The sequence below is a fragment of the Panthera tigris genome, chromosome A1 (genome assembly GCF_018350195.1).
Source record: "Panthera tigris isolate Pti1 chromosome A1, P.tigris_Pti1_mat1.1, whole genome shotgun sequence".
Taxonomy (NCBI): domain Eukaryota; kingdom Metazoa; phylum Chordata; class Mammalia; order Carnivora; family Felidae; genus Panthera; species Panthera tigris.
In genome coordinates this window covers 177,910,998-177,928,565 of record NC_056660.1, presented here as the reverse complement: position 1 = coordinate 177,928,565, position 17,568 = coordinate 177,910,998, and the positions used below count along the sequence as shown (strand labels likewise).

At 46.7% G+C, this 17,568-nt stretch overlaps 1 protein-coding gene across 1 annotated transcript in view; it reads right to left on the bottom strand.

Moving 5' to 3' along the window:
• Window positions 1-17,568, bottom strand: part of LCP2 (lymphocyte cytosolic protein 2) — a 45,653-nt gene that overhangs the window by 9,482 nt on the left and 18,603 nt on the right. Inside the window, exons 4-15 of the mRNA XM_007077646.3 lie at window positions 16,426-16,491; window positions 15,938-15,969; window positions 15,290-15,327; window positions 12,241-12,442; window positions 9,952-10,049; window positions 8,401-8,467; window positions 8,212-8,295; window positions 4,775-4,800; window positions 4,641-4,660; window positions 4,437-4,544; window positions 2,570-2,600; window positions 341-353 (exon numbers count right to left, since the gene is read on the bottom strand). Coding sequence (XP_007077708.1) covers window positions 341-353; window positions 2,570-2,600; window positions 4,437-4,544; window positions 4,641-4,660; window positions 4,775-4,800; window positions 8,212-8,295; window positions 8,401-8,467; window positions 9,952-10,049; window positions 12,241-12,442; window positions 15,290-15,327; window positions 15,938-15,969; window positions 16,426-16,491 — 785 coding nt within the window. The remainder of the gene's footprint in view (window positions 1-340; window positions 354-2,569; window positions 2,601-4,436; window positions 4,545-4,640; window positions 4,661-4,774; window positions 4,801-8,211; window positions 8,296-8,400; window positions 8,468-9,951; window positions 10,050-12,240; window positions 12,443-15,289; window positions 15,328-15,937; window positions 15,970-16,425; window positions 16,492-17,568) is intronic.

Below are 17,568 nucleotides of genomic sequence, written 5' to 3'. Positions count from 1 at the left end.
TATGCTATCTCATTTATCTGCAGTTAGTGATCCTTTCCTGTGTTAGAAGGCATAAATATTAGCAATTTTTCTATCAAGCCATATATGCAATTTTTAATTTTGCTGTACTATTAAGCCATGTGCACCATTACTTATGAAAGTAACAGTTCTCTTTGGGAACCCAGACAATTCCATTTTGTTATAGTTATGCTGTATACCAACTGATCTATGTCTACTTAACACAAATTTAACAATTATAATTATGTCTATGGGGCTTCTGTACTAAATAATTCCATGTGAATTCTGGGCAGAAAAATGAAGGAATGAGTTATAAGTTATAAGAAGGCTTTTCTGAACATACCGTCATCTTCATCCTGGTAAAGGGGAAAAAAAAAAGGTATTAATCTATCATCAAAACACAATTCCTAAAAGAACTGCATTTCTCAATCACATAAATGTCTCTGTTTCTTTCTTTAGTAGTTGTATGACTCCATAATATATTGTGAAGAACAGTAGAATTTGCTAAGTGGTTCATAATTTGTTAATACAAACAATCATTAAGGACACTCTAATCTGAGACTCTCCTTACACACTTAACACAAAATAGGTTCTGAGGTGCCCGAGAGGGCCTGAAGACACAGTAAGGATGGCAGTATCTACGATGTACCTCAAAGATTTACACACGATATCTCATCCAATTCTCCTAGCAACCCTTTAAAAATTCAGCATCCTCTTTGTACAAATGGAAACGTGGTGCTCAGGAAGGAGTCCTAACTTGCCAAGGGTTACAGAAATGGATTGGACACCTGATATGTCTAACCCAAGGCTCAGCCTTCTTTCGGCCACTCCCCTTAAAAGCAACTCCACCTTGCATATCATGTGGCTTACAAGGCGTGTCTACGTTGCTCAGCATTTATCTCCAGGCAACCTGCGAAACAGGCAAGAGAGGAGCTATTTGCTAGACTCTCCAGATGAGAAATGATGTTTGGAGAGGTGAAACGATTTTGCCATTGACTAGCAGGCCACACCTGTCAACCTGGACTTGTTTTGCTAGGCCAGCACACTGGAAAAGAAAAACCACCTTATTCAAAGTGTTGTTGCAAGTATTAAGTTGGTTATTACATGTTCCTGGTATATGTGGAGTGGTCAGTAAAAGTTTGCTGTCATGACTCCTACCATTGAGACAAGACAAGAAGGATCACAGCCAGAATCACTCATCCCATTTGGCCAACTGGGAGTCCCAGCAAAGGGCTGCATAATTAAACCCACATGGGCTCAGGGAATGATGAAATCCCTCTTTAACACCATGGCAACCATATCTTGTTTCTTTCTGCAACTCTCAGATTCTCATGGCATGAGCATCAACCCTTCCCAACCCTGGGACCCTCAGGAATATAAAGTTACCTTCACTTACAATCTTGTCCCCTTTTTGTTCCTTTGTCCCTTGGCTCTGCAACCAAGCTGTTGTCCTTGCTGTCCCCATAGGGTCACCCACCTGCCTTTGCTCAGGACATTCCTGAGGCTGCAATGCATCTCGGCTTTCTCTTAGGATGATTCTATTCTGTGCTCTCCCCATCTTCCAATGACACCATAAATCTCACCTCTAACAAGTCACTTCTACTCCTCAAGCCCCATGGATCACTTTCTTCTCTCCACCTCTGGAGCTTATCCCATGATCACATGCTATTGTGTGGGGGTCTGTTGTGTGTTGTGTGTGGGTCTGCATGTCTCTCATAGCTTAGCACTTTATCCCAACCAGCAGAGTATCTAGCACAGAGCTGCAAGATAGCAGGCACTTGTGGGCTGAGCCCTTGAATAGTGGCAGGGATGTGATCACCTTCAGAGCGCTTATAGCATAGAGGAAATCAGACAGACCTGGATTCCAATCCTGACTACTTACTAGCTGTGCAACTTGTGATGAATATCTCACCCCTTCTGAGCTTCGATTTCCTCATAGTAAAAAAGAAATAATGATTCTTCATAGGGTTGTTAAAGGCAAAACGTGTGAAGCTGGGATGACCAACTGCCCCAGTCCCTCTGCCCCGCCTGAGACCGATGGGGTTTCTGGGACATGAGATTTTCATTGCTAAAACTGGACATAAAACTTCCATTGCTATTTCCCAGGCAAACAGCTCATCATCTAAAAGTCACTAGCTTGCCAACGTGCACTTAGCAGGAATTAAATAATTGGTATTACCTCACTTGTTCAGGTCATGGACTTATTAAAAGGGAAAACAGAGGCCTTGTCAACTTTGCTGTGCGGCCCATACTCTTGGGCACCCCTCCTTTTATCCTTCCTTCCAATCACTGTTACTTTATCTTGTGAATTACCACCTGATGATGGGGCTGCAATGAATCCAACCACCCCAGGAGCTCTTAGAGGAACAAGAGCTAAGCAGTGCAGCACTGTGGGCAGGTAGAAAAGATGGAGACCCCACAGGCATCAGTATTTAAGGGCCTACTGTGTGCAGGCCTTGCTCCCTGTGCTGGGCTTCAATGAAGTCTGAGACGGGCATGGCCCCCACACACCACAGAGCCTGCACTGATTTTCCCTGTGCCAAGCATTCACCAAATAACATTTTGTACTTACATTCTCTCTTCTGTCGGGTCCCCATCCATGCCTGAAATGAATTAGGGCAAAGAAAAACGACTGAGCATGAAGTTTCAGCGAGCCAGCCTCAGAATACAGATGGTTTCACTTACTCTAATAATGAGAAATCAAACCCACTGAGCTGTGATAAAATGAGAAGACAAACCCCCAGCAGAAGAGCAGGGGAGCAGAAGTGGAGGGAAGGTTTGGTGACTCAATGTTCTGTCACTATTGCGAGCTGAGCTAGGCAAACCTTTATTCTTTCAGCTACCGCAGCAAATAATTACATATATATATAAAAGGTTTAGTCAGCAAACTAACTCTTTAGCAGCTATTAAATTTCACCGAGTAGATGTTTCTCCAAAAGCAAATGAAAACATCTTAGGTAATATTCTCCTTTGCTGATGTTTTAAAACAGCCATCTCAGGGCTCACCCTTCGGTGAAGGGAAAACAGCTGGAAAATGCTAGTGCTTTGGGACTTTTCCCAGATGCACGAGCTAGTCAGACAGATTTGGTGACCGCTGCCTTAGAGCTATGGCAGGCAGCTGTATGCCTGTGCCCACATCATGTTCGCCTCAGAGAGGGGGACGAGAGAAGGAATATATATGTTGATCGTCTCCCATCTGTCAGATGCTTCATATGTCATCATCCCATAAAGCATTTATTTAAAATTTTGATATTTCGTTCATGATTGATATTTTTTACACACATTGCAATTTTTAAACATATTTCATTAGGGGCACCTGGGTGGCTCAGTTGCTTAAGCGTCTGACTTGATTTCAGCTCAGGTCGTGATCTCACCTTTTGTGAGATCAGCCCCACGCTGGGCTCTGTGCTGATAGTACGGAGTCTGCTCTGGACTCTCTCTCTCTCTCTGCCCCTCCCCCACTTGCACTTGCTCTCTCTCTCTCTCTCTCTCTTTCTCTCTCAAAATAAAGAAACTCAAAAAATATTCCATTAAAATATTAACTTGATGACTGAGGGTTTTTTTGTATTTTTTAAAAAAATTTTTTTTAACGTTTATTTGTTTTCGAGATAGAGACAGAGCATGAACGGGGGAGGGTCAGAGAGAGAGGGAGACACAGAATCTGAAACAGGCTCCAGGCTCTGAGCGGTCAGCACAGAGCCCGACGCGGGGCTCGAACTCACGAGCTGTGAGATCATGACCTGAGCCAAAGTCGTACGCTCAAACGACTGAGCCACCCAGGTGCCCCTGAGGTTTTTTTTTACTACCCTCTAGCCCTGACTCTGATTTAATCATCACACTAGCCAAGCAACACCAAGTTTGAATCCTGATGGGAAAAACAGAAGCCTTGGCTATGCCCTTGGTAAGTGGTAAGGTTAGGCCTGACCCCAGATACATTTATGCCATTTGGTACATAGGTCCCAAAAAACTATAGTAAATTTAGAAACATTAGAGCCAACTTCAGTATTCTAACATTATAAAATGTGGTTGAACAGTGGGGAAGACACAGTGACTTAAAAACTTCTCCCAATTATTTCCTGTTTGCTACTGTCTTGAAAAATAAAGTGGAATGTTCAGTTCCCACATACTGAGATGGAAGGAAAACACGAGCATGGTTTTGGCTGGTTAAGGAGAAGTTCTCCACAAACAGCAGTCATTCCTGTCCTCCTGATGGACCATCTCTCCACTCCTTTCTTTGCTAGATCACTATCATTTGTCTTCAGAGGGAACCGGAACTTTACATCCAACCTGAAAAGCCAGAATGCCTCAAGCCATAGTAGCCAACAGTCCCCTCCTCGCCAGGAACACCTGTGATGTCCAGTTCCGTTATAGGCTAATACCAGGCAAATTACTGGCATCACCAGTCTGAACGACAAACTCAAGCAACAGAAGACAAGTACCTTGGCACAGGTGGCTTCTTCCCTGGCAGGGGGCTACTTCTGTCATGCCTTTCGGTGGCTGGCGGTAAAGGAGGCTTTTGCATCTTGGGTAAGTGCTCCCCGAGAGGCCTGCAGAGTTGAGAGAAAGGAGGTGTGGGTAAGAAACTGAACTATTTCTACAGCATATACCGTGTACCCTCACATGGATGCAACAAGGCACCTTACCTTCCCACTGGAGCCGAGGGCTGTAAAACAGGAGGGAAGACATGTGAGTGTCCTCAGCACTTCTCAGAACAAAGACAAGATACAAAATAAAACAAAAATGAAGACAAACAAAACAAAATAGGGAAACAGCTTACCTTGTCAGGAAACGCTGGCTTCTTTCCTGTAAGTAACAAATAGCAGGCAGACCTTGAATACTTTATCAGCTAAGCATGAAGTATTAAAACATAGTCTGGGCGGTGGGGGCGGGGGCTCTGGGATGGCTCAGTCAGTTGAGCGTCCAACTTCAGCTCAGGCCGTGATCTCACTGTGTGTGGGTTTGAGCCCCACATTGGGCTCTGCACTGACAGCACGGAGCCTGCTTCAGATTCTGTCTCCCTCTCTCTGCCGCTCCCTCCCTCATGCTATCTCTCTTTCTCAGAAATAAACATTAAAACACAGTTTGATGAAACCATAAATACGAGCGCCTGAGGGGGCTGATTGGGTTTAAGCATTGAAGAATCATAGACTTTCAACCTGGAAGATCCCGATATAGAACAGCTAATTTTACAGGCTCAGAGAAATTAAGGGACTTGCCCAAGATCACACAGAGTTGTGTACATACAAACAGTATTTTGGATTCTGTGATTCTTTTCAACATTTTATTTTATGTAACCGATGATAAGAAGGATTAATGTCTCTTGGGGATTTTATGCTTCTTTCACTGACTAAATGGTTTTTTTTTGTTTGTTTTTTTTGTTTTTTTTTTTTTTTTTGTATGGCCTACGTTTATTTCTGTATCTGAAATAAACCTATTTGCCATGGAGGGGTTAATTTTCCTCCAATCCTGTGGTACATTTGACATTATATAAAGTATTACACTTACTTTCTGGAAAAACGTTTAGTTTGGAGAAGAGTATTTCAGGAGAATCTCCTGGTAGAGTGCAAATCATTTTGTTTTAATTTTGTTGGGTTTTGTTTCTTTCTTCCTTTTACTTTTCTCTTGGAAAAGATGGCATGCAGGCTGAAGAAATTCTAGGTGAATCTGAGAACTCTGCATTGCAAAGTTATTCAAAGCAATTTATTTTTTTCTGTCTGAAATCCCTTCGAGTAGATTATGTCCTATGTCTTCAGTGCAATAAAAGTACCATTTAACTGTATTCAACCAGGTCTACCAGCAAATTCTGTATGCCTTGAACAAGTTACTTAAGGTCTTTGAGTCTCAATTTCCTCATCTGTAAAATCAGGATTATAGATCTAAAATGTATAGGTTTGTTGTTAGGAGCGGGTGACAATTTATATGCAGGGTCAGGCGCATGATACATGGGTGCTGACAACTGCTAGATAGTTCTTTCTTTCCCTCCCTCCTATACCTCTGCACAGTTAACACCCTATGGTGAATGATGATATGATTTTCACAACTTGAGGTACAGCCCAAGCCATGAAGAAGTCTTAAGAATCTTGTCCTACTATGAGGAACTCACTGCCCAGGGGTAGGCTGTTTTGGTGGTATAAGAAATGTATATTATTCATAAAACTTTGCCTTAGGATGAAAACTCAACTTTACAGGGTTACCCAGAAAACCTATATTTATATTTTTAGGCTTAAGTAGATTTTCTTTAAAAAAAAATATCTTCTGATTTGTACAGATTCTCTGGGCACTGTCTCTGTTAAGAGTCTCTCTCTCTGTTAAGACTCAGAGCACTGTAAGAGGTTAGTTCTCTCAAAACATCATGAACAAGGAAATAATTCAAGAGTAGGTATGGTCAAGAAAGGGTGTATTTAATTTTTTTTAAAAGAACCTTTTTAAGGGGCGCCTGGGTAGCTTAGTCTGTTAAGCATCTGACTTTGGCTCAGGTCATGACCTCTTGGTTCGAGAGTTTGAGCCCCGCATCGGGCTCTGTGCTGACAGTTCAGATCCTGGAGCATGCTTTAGATTCTGTGTCTCCCTCTCCCTCTCTGTTCCTCCCCTGCTTGCACTCTGTCTCTCTCTCTCTCAAAAATAAAGATTTAAAAAAAAATTTTTTTTAACGTTTATTTATTTTTGAGACAGAGAGAGACAGAGCATGAATGGGGGAAGGGCAGAGAGAGGGGGAGACACAGAATCCGAAACAGGCTCCAGGCTCTGAGCTGTCAGCACAGAGCCCAACGCAGGGCTCAGATTCACAGACTACGAGATCATGATCTGAGCCGAAGTCGGATGCTCAACCGACTGAGCCACCCAGGCGCCCCAATAAATAAAGATTTTTTTAAAAAAATTAAAAAAAAGAATCTTTTTAAAAGATAACCTTTGTTCAGGAGGTGACTCTGAAGGATTTGATGTCAGTATTTCAGTCTCCTGACGCTTTGACTTACGGTCGTAAGCACACCTAGAGACTGAAGTTGAACCTCTCTTCCTTTTCACATAATTTGAATAGCCCTGTGCAGCAGACCGCTGTAAACTCAAGTAACCCACACAGTTTCGCATGAGTCATCAGAGCTGTGGTGCAGTTCAGGGAAAAGCAGCAAGCAGGAGCCTCATATCCAAGAACTGAAATTCATTTGTGGACAGAGAGGAACCTTAGGTTACAAAAGCCTAAATGCCTTGCTCAGAGTGCAGGTCAGGAAGGTTGAGTGGGGCTGGGATTTGGGGCTCCTTGTCCCTCAAGGCTTGTAGCTCCTTCCCCAGGACCCCCTACCCATATCAAGGGAAATCCAGGGTCTCCAACTACAGCATGATGTGGTAGAAAAGAGCACCCTTCATTGAAGTCAGAAAGACATAAGTTCAAATCCTGAACCTAGTTATGTAAACTTGGAAAAATTATTCAACCTCTCATCATCTACAAAGCAGGGGTCATAATACACCTCCTTTGTTGGGTTGGTGTGAGAATAATGTAGGTAAATTATTTTTGGTAGGTAAAACACTTGGCCCATAGTAGGTGCTCAATAAATGGCAGCTAAGTTTTAGAATTGAATTGAAAATAGCTTTATTTAGAGGTAGCTGTGATCCAAGAACACTCTAGGTCAATTCTGGAGGAAAAGGACTGTCGGATACCCACAGTTGGATCAATTGCACGTGTACAACAATAAATAATCCTTATGTTTGAATAGCACCTTAGAGTTTTATAAAGCAGTTCCTCCTTACAGAACAGCCACCTGACAAAGAAGAGGACAACTCTGAAATCCTATGGTCCCTGTGGTCAGTAAGCTGCTAGGTAGCAGCCAAGGCAGCTGACAACAGCTCTCCCGGACCTCCTGTCTCTGCCCAGTTCCTCCCCCTGCGCTACGAAGCCCCCTGCACCATCTGTCAGGAGGACAATGAGATATGTGTACACATCACACCCATGAAGAAGCAGGCCTAGCACAGGGCTGACAGCAGGAGCTCTGCAGTCAGTCTGATCTCCACTTGGGTCTCTACCTCCATCACTTGGTGGGTGAGTGATTTGGGAAAGTTAACTCTTTGTGCCTCAGTTGCCCCATCTGTGAAATGAGGACGATTCTAATAGTCCCGCTTTACAGTACCCTTATGATTGCGGGGGGACATGTGTAAATCACGCCGTAAGCACTCTATACATATTGGCCTCTGTTACAATGCATCGAATAGAGTGATACCAACCTAGTGTGAAGGGCTCTCTGTCAAATGGGGCTAATGAACGATCGAGGGGAGGTTTCGTGCTTCTGTCTATGGAAGGAGCAGGGACTGGAAGGGAAAAAGACTGAAGTCAATTAAAAGAAGAAGGCAGCTGGCTGGGGGTGAGGGAACGGGTACTCTGGTGGGCAAGAGAGGAAAGGCCCCCGTACTTACGCTTTGCTGGTTTATGGTTTCTACTTCTGCTAGGCTCTTCGTGGTTGGGCTGGGGTGGGGGGAGTGGCTGTTTAAAAAAGAGCCACATGTTAGGCAGTATCTCATGATGACACATCCACAAGTCCTGGTGGCCTTATCCCCCCAAATCTCACTCTGCTCACTTTCTTTATCTCCGTTTCTCACCTGGATAGTAGCCTGTTACCTGAGCTCTCCATCCCACACTCTTCCATTTGGGGTACTGAGCATGTCACTCCCCTGCCAAGCTCTCGAGTGGCCCCTATCATACTGGGAACACAGTAGCAACTGGCCGTGTGCCCTCACTTCCAACCCCCTTAGACTCCTCTCTCCGGTGCACACTGGGCTCCCACTCTAAACGTCTTCTTGTAGTTCCTGCAAAATCTCAAGCTCATGCCCTCTTTCTCATCTTGGTATTTGTGTTTTCCTCTGCCTAGAATTCTCTTTCCCCAGCTCCTGTCACCACCGACTCATTCTGTCCAGCTCAGTGTTACCTCCCCACCCATCATCAAGTTATTGGGTTTTCTGTCTTCCCTAACCACACGTTACTACTCAAATTGTCTTGCGTATACATCTGTTTACTTGTTTAGTATCTGCCTCCCCCTACCAGAATTGAACCTTTCTAAAAGCAGGGACCTTATTTGCCTTGTTCATGCTCTATTCCCAGCAGCTAGAACACTGCCTGGCAGAGACTAGCGGCTAATCTTTCGACTGAATGAGTGAATTCTTCATCCCAATAGTGAAGGTGGATGCCTTCAGATTTCAAAGCAAAATGCATTTGTAGATCAGTGTAGCTCTGAGTCCCCTTTGCAAGAAAACTGCACGAACAAGAAGAAGCCATCTATGCTTGGATGAAAGGTCCCAAAGGTGGTGTGGTCTGCCTTTTGAGCTTTTGGGGAAATACATGGTCTTCCTCCTACTAGCCCTGACACTTTGACATTTGCCACCGCTGTTAAAGTGCTCAGATCCCTTATGAAGAGAACACATTTCCAGCTATTGACACATTAGCCTGAAATTCTCTGGGTGTCTCTTAATTGGACCTACAGGACCTGGGACTGTAAGCTTGAAGAAAGAGGAAAGGGGGTTTGCTGCCCCTCTCTTTACTCCTGGGTTCACTGCATTGTAAACCGGTGGAATTTCCGCCTTCTGCCAGCAGGTGGCGCAGGTCTCGCAGGCGAGAGACGGCGCCAGGGACCCAGGCAATAGCAGTAGGGGCCGTAGACTTAGCCTAGGTCCTTCAGAGTTTATTTCACAGTTTATGTTTATTTCAAAGGTAGGAAATAATAGCACAATGAATAGTAGAAGGAGACCTTTTATTATACAAGTAGTTTAAATTGTTTGTGGTAAAAAGAAAATGCCGATGCACTATGACGAGAATGAAAATCTCTGTGAATGCTGGGGTTTGCATGTTCCCCGCCTATATAACCCTCTCATACTGGTCAGCACTGGGTGAAGATACGTATAGTCTTCCCTTCTTTCTGGCAAAGGAGGGATCGGAGTGGACACAGCACCAGGGAAGAAAGCGAGGAGGCCTACCGTGTGGCTCCGGCCTGCAGGCGGAGGAGGGAGCACGGCCATTGGTCTCTGGGGGGGCACTGGCGGCTGCTGCGGGACTTTGCTGGAGGGGGGCCGGTCTGCGGAAAGGCAAGGGCAGTAGGGCAGTGAGATGAGAGCGGAAATGCCACACTGAGATAAGTGTGGATTGTCCCGGAGCAGCTGACCCTGCGCCCGGCTCTGAGCACCTGTGGGCTCTGGAGGCCCCATCCCGCAGACCCCCACCAGTTCCAACGCCGGCCTGCCTGGGTCACTCACACACACATGCGCACACACACCCAGGGGCGCCCCATGCCGCAGACCCCCACCATTGTCAACACCAGCCTGCCTGGGTCACTCACACACACACACACACACACACACACACACAGAGCCTCCAGGACAGGGTTAAGTGGGCTCTCATGGTTCATGGGGATTGTGGGTCCCCTCCTTCCCCTCACAAATGCTCTGGGCTGACCTCCCCTGTCACTTCCTCCTTTTGCTCATCTCTTCCCTTAAAGGGAGGGGCCGGTCACCAACTCCTTTTAAGGAATCACAGACTCTTTTTTTTTTTTTTTTTTTTTGGTAAGATTTTATTTTTAATTAATCTCTACACTCAGCGTGGGGCTCCAATTTATAACCCGAGATCAGGAATCACAGGCACCACCGACTGAGCCAGCCAGGTGCCCCCTAATCTCAGACTCTGGACCGGTTACTTGGACTTGCTCTGGACAGAAGCTCACAGTATTCGGATCCCACTGAAGTATCCCAGGGCCCAGTTGATAGGCTGGCTATGTCCCTCCCTTTTGGCGGAGGAAAGGCCAGGCCAGGACTGTAACTGAGGGCCTCCTTACACTTTGTGCCCCCCGGGGCCTCCGTTGCCACACCACAGTCCCAGCCTTGGAGAGGTATTGCTCTTCCACAGAGAGTGGGGCTCCGAACTAGGACACACCTGGTCTAACCTCACGCCTCTACACTCACTGGCCAGCTCTCACTCCTCTGACATGGATCCTTCCAGCTCAGAGCCTCTGCACGGCTGTTCCTACAGTTGAAAATATCCACCCTCACTTCTCCTATCCACCCCCACTCCATTCAGCTGCTAAATTTCAGCTTAAATCCCATACCCTAAGGGCAGCAAGCCCAGACGAGGCACGGCCCCAGCCTTATCTCCCGCACTTGCCTCCCTGCGTCTATATCAGTATATACCATATCGTGGTTTAATTAAGTCATTTGTGCCCCATTTGTTTGATGTTACCTCACCCACCGGACGGTGAGTTCTTTTGGGTGAGGACTGTCTTCTTCACTCTGTGTCTCCATTACCAGCACATACGAGGCACTCAACAACTTAATTATCCATTTCTTCTCTGGGCCTCAGTTTCCCTGTATATGAAACAGGCTTGATAATTTTTCCCCATATCACACAGTGTGCTTCAAAACACAAAATGAAATGACAAAGTGTTTGTGAGAGGGCTTGAAAATGGCGAAAGTGTTGTATGGCATAACGGATAAGTGGTACCAATCTTTTTGTGATACAGGTCATCAACTTTCTAGCTGACTCTGAGCCTCGGCTCTGCAAGTGGGCGCAGACTTATTTTCTGTCACCACCGCGCCTGGAGTGTAAGCCCCACGAGGTAAGGGCTATAGTCTTCTTTCCTGACGATTTCAAATGTCAGCATTTAGAATGATGCCTGGCTTGCAATAGGAGATCAGTAATTTTTGTTGAATGGAAAAATGAATGAATGAGGGAGAAACAGGCTGATAGGAACAGACCGACAAGAAAAATCTTAAGTACTGTTCAAAAATTTTTGAGTCAGGATCCAGCCCCCACAGTTCTGTTTACTGTGGCGGTTTGTGGATGGAAGTGCCGTGTATCTAGGAGTTGCTCAAAAGATGGGCAACGGGGAGGCGTTCTTAAGTACCTAAGTAGTACACAAAATGAATTGTTACTGCCAAATACCTTTCGGTGGCAGTTCAGTGCCCGTATCAGCCCCCACAGGCAACAATTTGTCTGTAATATTTAAAATCATTGAGGAGGGCACCTTTTGGGATGAGCACTGGGTGTTGTATGGAAACCAATTTGGCAATAGATTTCATATTAAAAAAAATAAAATAAAATCCTGACAGCAAAGCTCTGGGGTCTGTGTATGGTTATTATCCTATTTCACAGATGAGGAAATTGAGGCCCAGAGAGGTGGAGTCACTTGCCCGAAGCCACACAGCCGGTAAGGAGCCGAGCTGGCGTTGGCGGGCACTTTTGAGCTGCACGGGCGGGGCGGGCTGCCAGGGCCTTACCGATGTACATGGAGTTGGAGTTGGAGAAAGGCTTGGCAGGCAGGATGGAGTTCTGCAGAGCCTCCTCATCATTGGAGGGCGGTGGCTCATAATCCGCATCGTCTTCCACGGGCGCCCCTTCCTCCTCCTCGTTGGGGGACTCGTAGTCACCCTCGTCCTCCCCCTCCTGATCGTCATTGGGGCTTTCATAGTCATCTTCTTCCTACCAACACAGTGACAGGGACGGCCCAGTTTGTACAGGCTCCGTGACACCCATGTGCCTGCATCGACTCTCTCTCTGCCAGTACTAGGACGGTCACTCCCATTTTACAGGTAAGGACACTGAGGTTGGGCATACAAATCATAGGGCTAGCAAGTCGTGGATTTGGGGTCTCTGTCAAGGCCCTTAGACCATGAGGCGAGTGCATTTTCCTCTGCACCTTTTTGCACAAGAGACAAAAGCAAAAGAAATGAGGAGGACACTGGAAGAGAGGGGTGAGAGAAGCTGGCTCTGTGTGGAGTAAACATGTTTTTTATTCCAGGCATCACCAAGAGGAAGTCTAAACGCCTGGAGCATTTGTGATGCCGCTGGTTAATTGTCAGTTCTGTCTTAGTGTGCCTGTGCTCCAAACATTTCTTCTCATTATAATCTAGTGCAGTGTTGAAGGCCATGCTAATGGGGAAACCAGATAACCAAAGCCTGTTAATTAGAAGGCAGACTAAATTGTGTCTGAAAGGGGAGAGTCAGGGCTGTGCTATTCTCTTTGCTGAGAGCTGAACGTATGGAAACACCAGCCTATTATTCATGACATCTGACACTGAGTTTAAAGCTGCTCTTTTGGAAGAGACTCTCTTTCTAAATTTTAAACTTTCTGTTGTATTTTATGTGTGCTTCTTTGTGGGCCTCAGGGAGAGTGAGCCCTGGGGACTGAGTGGTTGCCTTTGAGGTAGCTCATGAAAGCGGACAGTCACCGTAATGGTTTCCCAAGCAGAGGTGGCACCATCAGCCGCCGAGCAACACATGCCTTATCACTCTCATGCCAAAGTCAGGTGGGTAATAAACGAGCCCAGGGCAGTTCTCTAAAGTCAAGGGCAGCATGGAAAGAAGCAGCAGGAAGTCGCATGTTGATGAGGAAAGGTGTGAAATCCTCACAGCTTTGCTAAGTGACTTAAGAAAGACTGTCTTCATTGTTCTATTGAAAGACTGCTGTGTTCATGTTTGATAGAGGAATATTTTTTTTAAATATGGGAAGGAAAAGTGAGGTTGAGTATCTTCCTGAACTCTGAGACAGTCTTCATGCCATCTTTTGTGTTCCTGTAACTTGAGAGCAGGGGATGGAACCCCTGAGTCAGGGAACTTGGGAATAGTGGCCTCCACCACTCTCTGGGCCCTACCGACTGCCCTTGACTGACAGAGGAATCCCTAGATTGTCTCAGCCTGCACCCCTCAGCCTCATTGCTCCTGCTTTGGACCAGCCTTTACCCTGGAGGTCTTTCTCAACAGCAGACTTTTCCTCTCACTTTGAGAACAGTGGGTTTCCCCCATGATTTGTCTCCTAAATGTGCATATGCATTCCTAATCATATTCTGTCGTGTGTATGTGTGATCTATGCTGTGAAGTGCTCACAGAAGTGGGTTCTTTATCTCTACCCCACCTGCCCCATGCCCTGTGCAGGCCTGGGTATGTATTGGAACGCATGAGTGTTGAGGCAGCACTCATGGAAAGCCTCTGTTCATGAAGAGGGTGAAGGACACTAGCCGCAGGCTGGGCTCCCACCCAGAAGGGACCAAATGCAAGCAGTGGCCAAGATGCAGCTTCTGTGCAAAACTGTAAATGGTTTAGGTGAATCTCTGGTCTATTTTCCCTTTTGTACAAAATAAATCTGTCCAATTCCTTTGACTTCATGTAGAAAGCACAGACTTAGCTAGCATTTTTCAAATTCTGTGCTTCCTTTTGCCAGACTCCCAACAGGACAAGGAATGTTTTATCTGCTTCCTGAAGGCACTGAGGCAGCTGCTTACCAGAAAGACCACTAGACTGAGGGTCAGGCCACCTGGGTCCCAGGCCTGCCTGTAATTAGCTGTGTGGCTCTACATAAGTCCTGTTCTCCACTGGGCCCGGCCGCTCCCTCTGTAGAATGAACACAGTGGGCTATGGGCCATAATAGCATTCTTAGCTAGAGCCCAGCTTCATGCGGTGACAGTGGATGCAGTGTTCTGGGAAGAGGACATCCAGAGTTCCTCAGACTCTCCAAGGGGTCACCGTGACCCCTCAAACATAAAACCCAATTGGTTTGGACCTTCCCTGAGGCCTTTTTCGGGCTAATAATTGATTCTGAAATCTCTTTCCTTCTGTTTCACCAGTGGGGACTTAAGTCTATAAGAAAAGCTATTTTTTAAAAATGTCTTAATGTTTATTTATTCTGAGAGAGAGAGAGACAGAGAAAGAGAGAGAGAGTGAGCAGGGGAGGGGCAGAGAGAGGGAGACAGAGGATCCCAAGCAGGCTCTGCACTGATATGCAGAGCTCAATGTGGGGCTCGGACCCACAAACCATGGGATCAGGACCTAAGCCAAAATCAAGAGTCAGACACTTAACCGAGCCATCCAGGTGCCCCTATAATAAAAGCTATTTTAAAGCTACTTTAGTGTAGACTGCTTAGGGGAGGGAGTTGGGGGAGGGCCCTGCTGTGGGGGTGATAATAGTTAATAATGGTATGATCTGTGAACTGCAGTCCATGGGCCAAGTCCGGCCCACCATCTGCTTTTGCAAATAAAGGTTTATTGGCACACAGCCAAGCACAACTGTTCCAATAGCATCTATGGCTTTTTTTGTGCTACAAGAGCAGAGGTGAGTGGATGTGCTGGAGGTCGTGTGGATGGCAAAGTTGGAAATATTTACTATCTGACCTTCATAGAACATATCTTATGTGCCCTCCCCCTGCCGCCACCAGCGGGGATACTGGCATCTTGTTAGAGGCCTTGCTCGTTTTGGCATTGTGTTAGTTCCTTATTACAAAGGTGCTCTGGAAATTTCTGTAAGGGTGGAAGACGAGCCCACACTGTACTCACAAAGGATGACCAGCCCCCATTGTCTTCTTCATGGCATTCTGTGAAAGGAGATAACACCATCATCAGTACCAAAGGAAGCCTTTAGCAAAAAAGTCAGAGCAGCACCCCATCTGATGTGTTCTCACCCCCTGTCCATCCCAGGCTTCCATCCTACCTTCGATGTACCTGGGGGTTAGTTTAGCATCAGCTCTAGAGTTTCTACCTGAGCAGTTCATTCTACCAGAGGGAAGAAGTTGTTCTCAACCTTTCACTACGTAACAGTCACTGGGGACCCATCCCTAAAGCCTCTGATTCAGCAGGACTGGGTGGGGCCCAGGGATCTGCCCTGTAACACGGTACAATTTAACAGTTGAAAACTGCTTTAAAGACCCAGAAGCAGGGGCACTGGCTTCGCTCAGGTGCTCAGTCAGAACCTGGGTCCTCCTATGCCTCGCCACAGAGTTCTTCATTTTAGATCTGCAGAGGGTCCCAGCTCAGCAGGGGCCAAAACCCAGGTCCCTGGCATAGTAAGATCTCTCCTGCTCTCCATTTGGACCCAAACCTCTCTCTGAGTGAGAACTGCCTGGCAGGCAAATGAGTAAGACCAGCAGACAGAAGGGAAGTATCTGTCACCTCCCAACGCATCACTCTTAGCCCTGACACCTTTACCTGTCTCTTCAGGAAACCGCTGGACTTGGGGTCTGCAAAGGCAAATGGCATTGCGTTAATGGTGCTGCTGATGTAGGGGCATTTCCCTCTTCCCTCAGTCCAGCCCTACAAGAGCAGCTCCCAGCAGGGGGTATGTCTCCCCAGCCAAGACTGGTGTCCTTGTTGCTTAGCTACCCGGGCCAGGCTGTCCGAAAATTCTGGAAACGATCAAAGTCACATTGGTGGTGTAACTGGGGGCTTGTGACTGTCTGACTTTCCAGGGGAAGTTTCCCTGAAGTCCCAGACCCAGGGGCAGGATGTAAGTCAGAGAAGGGAAACTCTCCATCCCTTCCTGGGCACCAGCTTCAAGCCCCTGGGACTGAAGGAGTGTCACATATCAAAAATTTGGGCAAAAACAGTCCTGTGCCTTCCATTTAAGGTTCAGCTTGGGTTTGGAAATTCTTTGGGTTTCGTCACAGTGACACTGGGCCCTTGGCTTCCCCACTCACTTGCGTGTGAAAATACTCCTTCTTTCTTCATTCTTGTTGATTTCTTGACTTAACTTACTGAGAATCCTAGGAGATGAATGACAGATAAGGTGACTAAATCATCCTCTGTCCCTCCAGCCAAACCTTCCCATGAGTCTTGGAGTTCCCTTATCTGCATAATCTCGGACATCCTGGCCAAGCATGACCAGCCTCCTCTGGCCTCCAGCCAGTCCCCTCTGCAGGGGCCTCTGCTCCTCACTTCCTCCCAGAACTTGCCAACTTCATCCCCTTGCAGTCGCTGCTCCTGTGCAGGAGGCCCTCTGTGCTGGCTCACCTCCTCAGTGAGGCTCAAAGACCCTCTGTGAAGACTAGTCAGCTCTCACCTGGCTCCCCTTCTCTGAAATCCTGTAGCCTTGCCACCTGGACACGACTACCATGTACTTTCTTGTCTTACTGCTCCTGGGGCTGAGGTCCCCTGACGCTTGGCTTAATGTCCTTGTGGTGATGGCAGGCCTCCAGGAACCCTCGAACCATCTGATACCTGGAGGAACCAGCTGCTTGTCACAGAGCTTGACGGGAGCCCTGGTGAGCTGTTCTTTGGCCTGTATCTCCTTTTATTCTCCCCTCTCTGACTCCTCAGTGACATGGATTTTCATAAAATTTGGAGAAGCATTTCCAGTCAGGGCACATCTTGCAAAGTGGGAGACTCCTTGATTCATCCATGTCCCGAGACCAACCTCGGCCAGGAACCTTGGAGATACTCTTAGTCCTTGGGGGTTGGGAGCTAGCAAATCCTCAAACTCCAGAACAGAGAGGGCTTTCACAAACAGGACTGCACCTCCAGCACACCCTAGCAGTAAGTGTCCAGTCCGTGGGGTCTCTCAAATCTCCAGTACAGGAGACTCCAGCCTCCCTTTGCACCCAACACTGAGACCAAGAAAGCCCTCATTAGTAAACAGGTTCAGTATTTCTGAGAGATTTGGGGACAACTGGGAGGAGCCTCAGAGATGATCTAATTCATGTCATTTTTTAGATGAGGCCACAGGGGCACCTGGGTGGCTCAGTCAGTTGAGCGTCTGACTTTAGCTCAGGTCATGATCTCGTGGCCTGTGAGTTCGAGCCCCGCGTCGGGCTCTGTGCTGACAGCCCAGAGCCTGGAGCCTG